This window comes from Mobula hypostoma, chromosome 9, assembly GCF_963921235.1.
Source record: "Mobula hypostoma chromosome 9, sMobHyp1.1, whole genome shotgun sequence".
Classification (NCBI taxonomy): domain Eukaryota; kingdom Metazoa; phylum Chordata; class Chondrichthyes; order Myliobatiformes; family Myliobatidae; genus Mobula; species Mobula hypostoma.
The window spans coordinates 132,171,626-132,184,291 of NC_086105.1; the positions used below are offsets into that span (position 1 = coordinate 132,171,626).

Genomic DNA, 12,666 nt, shown 5'->3' on the forward strand with positions numbered 1-12,666 from the left:
GAATTTTAACTAGTTAGACTTTAGCTGGTAATTAGCATCACGCTTGATTGGCTAATTTAAGCATACTCAGAAAAAGATACTAACCTGCGATTCGTTGCATCTTCATACGTCGTGCTTGAATGCGACCTTTTGCTAATCGCTGCTTTGCAATGATACAGCGGATATGATCAGCAAAGATGAAGGTTGCCTGAAGAATAGGGAAGGGCCTAGCATGAGGGTTGGATGCAGGCTTGTGGATGATTATGTTTAAAGCCCTGCTATCATCTTCAACTCCCATCACCTGCATATCCTACAAAAGAAAGCACAGTTAAAAACATAAACACGAGGAATTCTGCAGATGCTGGAAATTCAAGCAACACACATCAAAGTTGCTGGTGAACGCAGCAGGCCAAGCAGCATCTGTAGGAAGAGGTGCCTGACGAAGGGTCTCGGCCTGAAACGTCGACTGCACCTCTTCCTACAGATGCTGCTTGGCCTGCTGCGTTCACCAGCAACTTTGATGTGTGTTACAGTTAAAAACAAATGTAATCACATAATTTAACTGCAACATGGCTTTCTTCTGAGTATGATACAGATAGAGAAATGGATGCTACTGTATCTTTGTATCTGACGTTGTTCTCAATGGTCTGTAAATTTAGCTGAAAGCACATAAATCACTATTGCTCCATCACTATTTGGTGTTTTCTTTCTTGCTGCCGACTGACGGGTGGGCGATATGTTACTTTTTGAGAGAGGCATGAGTTGGGGATTTGAGGTCTGATATTCTTGTTGGTGCTTTTTGTGTGTGAGACGGTGTTGAAGTTTGATGCTATTGTTGCTGTTCTTTTCTGCGAGAGGGATTGTGGATTTAATATTATTGTCGCTATTTTTTGCAAGGGAGGGGGTGGGGATTTGATGTTACTGTTGCTGTGTTCTCTGTGAGGAGAGGGTTAGGGATCTGATGGGATTTTTTTGTGAGAGAGGGGTTTGGGGTTTTTGATGTTCAAGCTGCAGTTTTTCATGTGGGCCATCTGTTAGTATTTTGTGCGAGAGAGGGGTCGGGGGGAGGTGTTTGGGGTTTGCAAGTTTTGTTTCTTTTTCTTTTTGTGCTGGGGGGGGGTGGAGTTGATGTCTTTTCTTTCAATGACCTCCATGATTTTTCTGTATTTCATTGCTATCTGGAGAAGGCAAATATCAGAGTTACATTGTACATGTACACTTTGGCAATAACCTTTGAAATAAATCCTATCTTTTACCATAAACAAACACGATTGCTGTTTGTACACCTGCCTTCCCTGACAAAAGTCTAAGACTGGATGCAAAATGCATGTGGGTCTTGCCTATAGCAAATCACTGCTCAGCTCAATGGCTTGCCCAGCAATGGAACAGACAGTCAGATGTGCACCTATGCACTACCTCCGGCACATCTTCACTTTGAAAGCACACATGCAGAAGTCCAAGATGTGCTGAAACCTAAGCAGCTGATAACTGACATTTTATATGATGAACTGTAGCAGCAGTGGTCCAAAATATATAATAGTTTTGAATTGTCTAACATCCCTCCTCATTAATCTCCATTACCTGAAGTAGACCTGCAAATTTTACCACGCCCCATCCAAGCCGTTTGCTGTCAGGTTCCACCAAGCTCATTTGATAAACATCGACAGCCAGAAAGCGATGTACTAGATTGCCGTCTTTCGTAACTACAGTGCAAGCAATTAGATCACTATTATCTGAAAGGAGAAAATGGGAAAAGAGGTCAGCTGATCACTTCCCAAGTAATTAATAGACAATTACATTTCTAACTAAAACATAAAATAACCAATTGAAATAAATCAAGATTATAAACAAATGTTACTTTGAAGTACAGAGGATGTACAGTAATTCAATAGTGGCTTTTGTTTTTTTTTACCATCAAACTGAAGAATTTGTGCAATTGCCTGAAATTTTGGAGAAATAAAAAGATATTGCAATAATGCCGATGTCTAGAGAATGGATTTAACTGTACGTGTTTTTTACGTTTCTAAGTACACATAAAAAGTGACTTCACCATGCCTGCAAACATTGTCAACATTGTACCCACAGGGAAACTAAAATGAACAGATTCAGCATTATTACGCAATACAAGCTCACTTTCACAGTGTGATTCACTATCAAAAAGGGAACAAATCTCTCATCCAATACCAATAATGCTTCAATATGGAATATCCAATACTCTTCTCTCTCACCATGAACTGATTTGCTTGTCCAGATGAGATGTATTATTCAGGACTGAAAACAACTTTTCAGTTCATTAGGGTCTGCAGATTTTCACTCGTTTACTACTCTGCCAAGTCTCTTCTACAGATGCCTACCCCTGAAGAAGTTTAAATCTTCCCTTCAATGGGAGTTCCGTGAAACCCTCTCTCACTGCTCCCCCCACCTTTTAAATCTAATCCTCAGCCTTTTCCCTCCAGTCCTGCCAAAGAGTTTCCACCCGGAACTTTGAATATACTCTTTTCCATAGGTGCTGCCTGGCCTACTGAGTTCCTCCAGCATTTTGTGTGTGTTTTCAGTATATTGATTGGTATAGTGCTAACAATGTGATATCATGTGTCCAATGACTTGGGGCTACTTAAAACAAGTGGAATTGACACATGGGTGTGATCTGACAGAAGGTGTGTTGGTAGCTGGGAGGGGGAAGAGAGGAGAATAAGAGGGTATTGCCAAACATCGTGTAGATATATTGCCTTGTTCACTATAGTTTCCTTCTCTCTATGGGAGCTTTCCACCCCACCTCATTATATAGACAGTGCTGCATTGACATGAAGTATGTGCTTTCAGTTCTTAAACACTTCTGAAATCAATGTGGGAATGATGTGGTAACTATATGTTTTAGATAATGCTGCTGGTGGGAAGCACACAGGTACTGCTCACCGAAAGGCTGAGTGAACCAGCCTCTGTATCCTCTCCCAGGTCAACATTTCCAGTGATGAGTTGCCCAGGCCATGTCGTTCACATACCTGACAACAAACCCCCAAAACATCAAATCTCAGATGGGAAGAGATTACCAAGCAGAAGATGGGAAAATCCAGCAATGAAGGAGCATACATGATGGCACAGAGAATCATAGGTTTCTGGATGAAGAGCACTCAGAAGTCCTGTGTAAGTGGCAGAAATTGTTCACCACAGTGACTACCCAACTACCTTGGCCATCAGACATCAAACAAAACAATTTTGCAGATCTCACATTGGCCTCAGAACTCACAAGACCAGAGCGGATACAAATTATTCTTGTACCTGAGGGACTGCTGAAACAGAGCACGCAATTAAGCCATTAAAAATGAATGAAGTCAAATTTTCAAATATAAGTATTCAAACTTACAGCTTTTATTTTACAACTACATACTTTTGAACGTGGAAACAGACAATTAGCACAGAAGTGGGATCCAGTTTAGGCACCACTTAACCAATAGAAACTGGATAGTTGGTGCCAATGTTCACTTCTGGGTGAAACTCTATTCACTGGGAAACTGGGCTCAATGCTTCCATTCACAATTCACCTCAGCACAGTGGAGGTTTGTCTGCACCCGCTGATCTTTCAGCACATTTTTTCCATTGCTGGTAGAGACTGGACCCCAGTTGTTCATGCAATGAAACCCAATGCATGGGGTAAGGAAGTGAGATGACAATTGAAGGACCTTCACTAAAACACTGATTTCTAGCTGCCTGTATCTGTTGGTTTGTTTTCAATGCTTTAGCTGGAAACTTTATTCACTGGTGCTTCCTTCACAAATAATAGCTTCTGTGCCAATCAGTTGTTCAGTATGCTGTAACCAGCGATTGATCTGCCCACATTTCATTGATTTGGGGAAGATGATTCTGTAAACTTAAAAAAGATTGCTGGACCAATAATCACACCACACAGTTATTAACTTTAACCTCTTCACCAGTTTATTATTCCCAGTTCAGCCGACGAGAAAGAACTCGGAGCCAGTCATCAAAGAGAGACAGCGACTCTCTCTCTCCTTGGAGGCTCAGACGAGCTTTCTGATTTAAAAAACAGAAATGCTACAATTTATAGAATGAGCAGACAAAGAACACTCAGTTGCAATGATATACCAAGTCAGTTAGAGCGAAACTCAATTACTTTGATAAGACAGCCCACTTTGATAAGAGAGTCAGGATTCGTCAGGCAATCTTTTTTAAGTTTACAGAATCATCTTCCCCAAATCAATGAAATGTGGGCAGATCAATCGCTGGTTAGTCCTGACGAAGGGTCTCGGCCCGAAACGTCGACTGTACCTCTTCCTAGAGATGCTGCCTGGCCTGCTGCGTTCGCCAGCAACTTTGATGTGTGTTGCTTGAATTTCCAGCATCTGTAGAATTCCTCGTGAAAGCATGACCTATGTGAGCTCTGAGTAATTCCAGCCTTCATGTCACCTTGAAAAGGCAGCTACAGGCTACTAATCAAGAAGCTATTAATCTAAAACTGCGGGCATATTTTTCAGCGAAAGCAACAGAATTTGTTGACTAACACACATAGGGTGGCACTTAAGTTTTTTAACCCATTATTTACAAGAGTCCAAGAATCATGTCTTACTCCCCAAAATCCTTAAACTTTATCAATTCTGTAGTGGTTGCCCACAAAGCACTGTTTCCCTAATAATATACATTTCTTCAGACTTCCTCAGCGATCTTTATGAAGATGGAATCGGAGAAATATGGGTGATTTTTAAAAAATATCACTTCCCAGCAAACAGTACAGAAATAAAGTGGCAACTTTGAACTCTGAATGCTCCTTCCATACAAGTTCTGTCTTATTACACAATTTTGTGTGCAAAGATATAGCATTGCTTTAACAGATTTTTTTGGGAAATGGAAACGTAGCATATGCTTAGCAAACCAAAAGAATATTAAGTCCACTTCCAACATATTTGTCCTTACAGTCTTGACTCAAAAAAATTCACTAAGTAAATGTGAAAGTACATGATTCTTGTTTCCTTGAAATCACAAAGTATTTTAAAAATGTGAGCGACTCTTAGCATATCTGAATATTCTAGACTTGTTTAATATTAGATACACCAAGCAGCATCCTCAAGAGATCATCTGTTCGTACACTTCTGTCTATAAAACACTCTTGCACAGAAATTCGTTGCTTAGTTGTGATTAGTTGACCATTAACCCCCTCAGTCTTCCTCCCCCATTTAATTAGGGGCTGCTGTGACTGTAGCCTCAACATATTTCCTCATGGTAACATCTTGGACTCTTGCAAATCAACAGCAGTCTTCCTTTGTCTTACAAAATATTCAGTGATTCTACTTAAACCCAGAGAAGAGTTCCAGGAGCTCATGACGCTCACAGTTTAAAAAAAACTCATCTCTGTCTTAAGTAAGCAGCCCCTTGTCCTAAATTCTCCATCAACAGAAAACATTATTTTCACATACACCTTTTCAAAAACCCTTGGGGATCATATGTGTTCCAATCAAGTCCCCTCTCCTTTTTAAGAACTCCAACAGATACAAGCCTAACCTTCCCAATACTTCCATTCATTCCAATAATGAGTCTAGTAAGCCTTCTCTGAACCGCTTCCAATACAGTAATGCATTTTCTTAGAAACCAGGATCAATACCATATACAGTACTCCAATGCTGTTTCGTCAATGCCCTATACAAGATAAGCATAACTTTTCCACTTTTATATCAAATTCCCATAACGTATTACATACATTGCAAAAGTGACTATTGGTTCTGAATGCTCTTTGCCAAGTTCTGAAGTTTGGAAACTTGTCTTTCCTTTATTTAATCCTACAAGCAATCATGAAGGATTAAAATGGTAAACCTGTTAACTTTCTTAACTGGTAAGTGCATCAACTATTAGTGTTTGGAATGGCCGAAAATAGTATTAAGATTTAGAAATGCTTTAGTGTCAACTTACAGACATAGACATTCAAATATACACATGAATGTCTTGATAAATAATTTCTTGACATAAACTAAAACCAACTAAAATTATTTGGTTTTTCAATCTCATTCAGTGCCACATAGCCCGTATCAAGATATTACTTTCAGCTTTGTGATCAGCTAAGTAATTGTTTTAGGATTCGACTAGATCTACAATGCTCCAGTGATTCACTGTTAAGCAAAATAAGTAACTAAAATGGCCCTATTTTTAATTGAGAAGAGTGTCTGGAACAGAATGATTAAGTTGACATTATTGGTCATCCTTGTTTGGTTTCCTATCCAGCACATATTACAAAGGCACAGATGGAAGCTATTACTCCCATTCCTATGTTTATGACATTACACTAGTATTTCCAATGAAGTATAGGAACTGATGTAGATTTCCAATGAAAAAGATCAGAAATAGATTACGTGCTTACTAATCAGTGATTTCCTCAAGGGAATTAGTAAGTGTTCATCCAAACATTACTGTGGTATACTGTGTGCTCAATGATTTGTGGCTCATGTCCTTTAAGCGCAATGATTAACCTAAGATTGATAGGATCTCAACTACATTTGAAAAATGTTCAGGGGCTAACTACTACAACTGCTTGTACTTTGTTTTAGGTTTGGTTGCTATACTAAACAAATACACTAAATGCATTAAACTAACTTTTATGATGCTCCTAGTCTGAATTAATTATAATATACGCTGCAGATACAATTTCAAATCTGGCCAAAATACAAATCAAAAACCTGATAGATTTAATATGGACACCTCACAAACTGAGTAGCGCAGATCGATAACGTAACATAATATTGTAATGCAGAGTTATCAGGCATCAACTTCTATTGTGATAGGTTTTGTAATAAAGCAATTTTAGTCATTAAGAGAAAAATCATGATGAAATTGGAAAAAAAAACACCAGTTAAAATTATCCTGAATTTTAAAGACCGGGGAAATTGTACCAGAGGATAAGAATAATACTAAGATTTTAAAAAATACCATTTTTCAAGGAAACTCTGCTAGGAATGCAAGATACTAGCGGGAGGGAAAGTCTTTCAAGTTAGACTAAGAGTCCTTTTCGAATTGTACTGAAATCCAAACGCAGATACATCTAAATCCAAGAAAACTAATTAAATAGACACATTATTCTTATACTGCTGCAAAGATTTAATCTAATTAATCTGCTCCTGTAATCGACTATTTTAGCTTTTTCTGTGCCAGGGCAAAAGCACAAATGCACTATCCTGCTGAAGGTGTTACTTGGGAGGGTAAAGGAATTCAGATATCAATATTTGGCAATTAACATGGTGGTGAGGTTATGTACTGGATCTGATTTGGTTATATGAGGGAAAGAAGGCCTCTTTCCAAGAGGTTTAGTATAAATCTAGAATCAAATATAATACAATTGTATTGAAGAGCTACTTTATTACATGTAGTGTGTTGTAGACAGATGGCTAATAATACAATGCCAGCCATCCACTTACAAAGAATGACCTGCTCTATGATGACACCCCAATCAAGGGATCAAACATCAACTTGCCAAAATACTTAATCATACAATTTGGTTTATATGGAGTGGGGAAATAAAGATCCCTCTGACAGACTGCTTGACACAAAATGAGGAAAGTATGATCAATTCAACAATTCAAAATACAAGGCATTTCCACTATGGAACATAGCTAAGTGCTACAAGGATTTCAACTTGTCTTACATTTAGAGAATAAACATGGAACAGTATTTTATTATTTCTTAATAATACGCATGATACAGAAACTCGCATGTAAAATTGTTCGAAATAAATTGCATATTTAAAAAATAATTCAATATACTTCGTTTTTCCATGAAATATTAACATTTCAAATTATTTGGCAGTAAAACAGCTTTCAGAGCAAAAATAGATTTTAAAAATAGACAATAGCCAGCACACAAAAGATGGTTCAACATTTCAGGCCTTCATCGGAAATATTACACCTGTTTTGAGATTTTCACAATGATTGGGCCATGTTATCACTGCATTACAAGTACTGAACATGAAATGAGTTCAAATTACATGTTCTGCCACCCGTGAAGCAGAATCGATTGAGCAGCTAAGAAACAAGAAAAAATGGAAGCTATTGGTGGAATTTCTCAATAGACCCCCAGAGAGTTGCTGTATAAGAAAAGGGCACATAATAAGGGCAACACAGCAATCACAGAACACTTTAATTTATATACAGTTTGGGCAAACCAAATCAGCAGTAACTGAGTAGAGGTCAAATTTAAAATGTGTGTATAAAATACTCTATCAGTTGTTTTCATTCATTTTGAGGATCTGGCAAGGTCAGCATTTATTCTTCACCTTTAAAGGAAGATCAAGACCTTGACGAAAAAGAGAAAGTGGGAAATGAAGGTAATCTGGCAAGAAACACAAAACTAGGCCCTAAAAGCTTCTATAGCTGGAGTTCATGCCATGGGCCTCTATCATTCACCGAGGGACAGATTGGGCACCCTGTTCTATAGGTAGAGGAAAAGGAAAAGATCACTTACAAACTGAGATAGGAGAAATGATCTGAAGGTATTAAGCGGTAGAAAAGCTAAACAAATACTTCAGAGAAAGATTCCCAGAAATAATAAGGATGAACACATATAGAATGCATGAAGAGCTGAAATAAAGAGAAGTGACACTGAAGGCCAACAAATCTCCAGGACTTGAAAACTTGTACGCTAAGATTTTGAAAGTAGTGTCTATGGAGATGGTGGATGCACTGGCTGTCATCTTTAAAAATTCTAGCCACAGATTGGACGGTATCATATTTGCTTCCAATGCTTAAGAGAGAAGGAAAAAAAAGTGGATATACAATGCATACCAATTAGATTGACATCACTGGTATAGGGCAACTAAAATTAATAATATAATTGGGATATTGTGCATTTATGTAAGGAAACTAATGGTTGACAAATCAGTTAGCACTTTTCTGAGGATGTAACGAGAATGGATAAGAAGGAACCATCAGCGTATTTGGTCTTCTGGAAAACCTTCAATATAGTGCCACAAAAAGGGATTATTTATAAAATTAAAACACATTAGATTGAGGTAATTTACTAGTGTGTACTGAGAGCTGATTAACAGTTAAAGAGTGAGCACTGATAAACTTGACACAAGATTCCACAGATGCTGGAAACCAAGAGGAACACATACAATATGCTGGAGGAACTGGGCAGGTCCACAATGACACTTCCCAATGGAGAGGAAAAATAGTCAATGTTTCAGCCTAAGACCTTTCATTAGAACTGGTCATGGGAAACAGGGTTGTCAGATGCCACTAAGATTGATGCAGGAGTCAAAGCTGTCAATGATATATTTGAGAAGATCGTGTGAAATATATTGAAGATTACTGACCATACATGGAACAATGTGTGTTGAGGAGTGTGCACAGGAGTTTCAGGAGAATGATTGATAGAAAAAAATATTTTTGAATAGTAAGATATCAAAAGATATTGGCCTTTAGATCAACCAGGGCATTTTTGCACATGGATCACTGAATAGCAAACAGGAAAAGCAGGCAATCACTAAGGTAAACAGTATTTTGGCCTTTATTGAAAGGAGAGTTTGGAGTGCAAGACTGAAGTGATCTTACTGCAGTTATACAAGACCTTAGCAATATCACACCCGAAATAATGTGTCTCCCTGTCTAAGGAAAGTTATATTCTAATTGCCAAAGGCTCACCAGGTTAATTGGGAAGAAGCAAGAGCTTGTTCCAAGAAGACTGATAAAGCAGACTGGGCTTATACTCTTTTGATTTTAGGAAAGCAGACAAGATTTTTGCAGGAGTTTCTGAGATAGATGTGGGGATATTTCCCTAAGCAGGTCCATCCAGAGGAAAGGGAAACAGTCTTAAAATTAGCAATCAGCCATTCTGAATAGATGAAAAGAATTTTCCCCACCCACTCAGAGGACCATTCTAGACATAATTCATTTGTCTGGTCAAATATTGCTTGATGAAGTCCTGCACAGATTCGGGTGAGAGACTTGATTTAATGTTTGCTGTTTCTTCACAGAAGCTTGCGAAATAATGGTTACAGAGGTGATGGAGGTATCAACTCTTTAAACTCCTATCTTGGGCTTATATAGTACCTACATTATTTTTCCAGAAAGAAAGCAAACAGTTATGAAACCAAGTTATGAAACCTCATCAGTCACTTGTCCTGGCAGACAGGAAGTGAGATCTAGCCCACAAAGATGTAAGGAAGCTTTGCTGTACTCGCAAAGCTTTGAGGGTTTGTTACAAATGTACTTTAATTTCTACACATTCATGAACCCATAGGGTTTGCCAACCACCCACAAAGAATGGGTTGACTTAAAGCAGAACAGGCTAAAATTAGATTCTTAGAACAGTACTAACTGGAAATGCTCTCAATTATTATCACTGGTGTAGTAAAATAATGGAAATTCTAAAAATGGAAGGCACGGATTTACACTCGAACATTTCCGTGACTTTCTTTGTGGTCAATATAGTAATTTGAATACAATGGTTAACCAAAAGTTTCTACACAATTAAAATACAACTGGATGTGTAAAGAAACTGGGAATTTCTCTTTGATGGAAAGCTTATCCCCATTTAGCTTCCTTTTTTCATCTAGACACACTAAAAACTTTAAACAAATAAGACCAGCAGTTCTGTGCAAAGAGTAATTAACAAAAGTAGTTGGTTGTTGTGATGAAGAACTGCAAGCGTGACCAGTGCTACACCTGCCCCCTACATTTTCTCCTTCATCACCTCCAGAACGAGGGGTCACAGTTTGAGGATAAGGGGGAAGCCTTTTAGGACTGAGATTAGGAAAAACTTCTTCACACAGAGAGTGGTGAATCTGTGGAATTCTCTGCCACAGGAAACAGTTGAGGCCAGTTCATTGGCTATATTTAAGAGGGAGTTAGATATGGCCCTTGTGGCTACGGGGATCAGGGGGGTATGGAGGGAAGGCTGGTGCAGGGTTCCGAGTTGGATGATCAGCCACGATCATAATAAATGGCGGTGCAGGCTCAAAGGGCCGAATGGCCTACTCCTGCACCTATTTTCTATGTTTCTATTCACTGTGCCAAACAGACCTTCCAGTTGAAGCAACACTTCAACTGTGGGTCTGTCGGGGTTGATCGATTGTGTCCAATGCTCGTGGTGTAGCCTTCTGCACATCAGTGAGACATGATGCAGATCGGGGTACAGCTTTTATAAGCACCATGGCTGTCTGGTGCAAAAGGCAGGATCTGCTGGTAGCTTAGCTTACCCATTTTAGTTTGACTTCCCATTCCCATTCTGACATGGCCTCCAGTACTGCCATGATGAGGCTAAACTCAGGTTGGAGGAACAACGCCTCACATTCTGTCTGGGTAGCTTCCAGCCCAATGGCATGACTATTGATTTCTCTAACTTCCGTTAATTTCTCTCCTTTTCCTCCTTGACTCTTTTTTCCATTCAATTGTCTGCTTACCCTCTCACCCCTTCTCTTTACCTCACTTACCCATCACCTCTCTATGGTTTCCTTTCTCAGTGTCTTTTGTCCATGGTCGACTGTCCTCTCCTATTAGATTCCTTCTTCTTCAACTCTTTACCTTTTCCACCTATCCGCTCCTAGCTCCATACCTCCCCCACATATCTACTCACCCTGAGTAAATCAGTGGGCACTGGTTGATTTAATTATTATTTACACCAATATTTTAAAACTTAAGTTACAAACTCAAACAGCAGGTCATCTTTTGAGATTAGCTATATATTATTTAATAAAACAGTCTCTTGCCATACCAGATAGTTTAAATACCAAAATGTATCCCTGAAATTTGCAGAAACAAATTATTTCTTATTGTTTTGTTATGTATTTTTAAAAACATATGGTTTTCCGTCCTATAAAATAGGCACCTTTCAGTGACAAGCTTTCATATGATGAAGGTTTAAAATGCTTCAGAGAAACAGTAAACTGTGACAATAGATTGATCACTTATGTTTTGACCTGGTAAAATGCATCTAGAATACATTAATAGAGAGTACTATCTAGTTCTGAAATTCTAAAAAGAGCAGGTTTAAGAGAATGAGAGAGAAATTTAAATAATTTGACATGACACGAGTTGGCTTGTGGGACTGGGAAGCCGTTGGTGTGGGTATAGCGTGTGACAGTTCTCGAGTAAACAACTCTACTAGTATATGCTGCATTTTAGAAACATAGAAAACCTACAGCACAATACAGGCCCTTCCGCCCACAAAGCTGTGCTGAACATGTCCTTACCTGAGAAATTACCTAGGGTTACCCACAGCCCTCTATTTTTCTGAGCTTCATACACCTGTCCAGGAGTCTCTTAAAAGATCCTATCATATCCGCCTCCACCGTTGTCTCTGGCAGCCAATTCCACACACTCACCACTCTCTGAATAAAAAACCTACCCCTGATATCTCCTCTGTACCTTCCATGCACCTTAAAAACTGTGCCTTCTCATGCTAGCTACTTCGGCACTGGGAAAAAGCCTCTGACTATCCACACGATCAATGCCTCAGATCATCTTATATACCTCTATCAGGTCACATCTCATCCTCCGTCACTCCAAGGAAAAAGGGCAGAGTTTACGCAACCTATTCTCATTAGGCATGCTCCCCAATCCAGGCCAACATCCTTGTAAATCTCCTCTGTACCCTTTCTATGGTTTCCACATCCTTCCTGTAGTGAGGTGACCAGAACTGAGCACAGTACTCCAAGTGGGGTCTGACCAGGGTCATATATATCTGCAACATTAC

General features: G+C 38.9%; 1 protein-coding gene across 5 annotated transcripts in view; it reads right to left on the bottom strand.

The window, feature by feature from the left end:
- Nucleotides 1–12,666, bottom strand: part of clec16a (C-type lectin domain containing 16A) — a 243,201-nt gene that overhangs the window by 74,764 nt on the left and 155,771 nt on the right. For all 5 annotated transcript variants that reach the window (XM_063059198.1, XM_063059196.1, XM_063059194.1 and 2 more), the window contains 2 exons: nucleotides 1,561–1,712; nucleotides 85–289 (listed from right to left, as the gene is read on the bottom strand). In XM_063059198.1, the coding sequence (XP_062915268.1) occupies nucleotides 85–289; nucleotides 1,561–1,712 (357 nt within the window). The remainder of the gene's footprint in view (nucleotides 1–84; nucleotides 290–1,560; nucleotides 1,713–12,666) is intronic.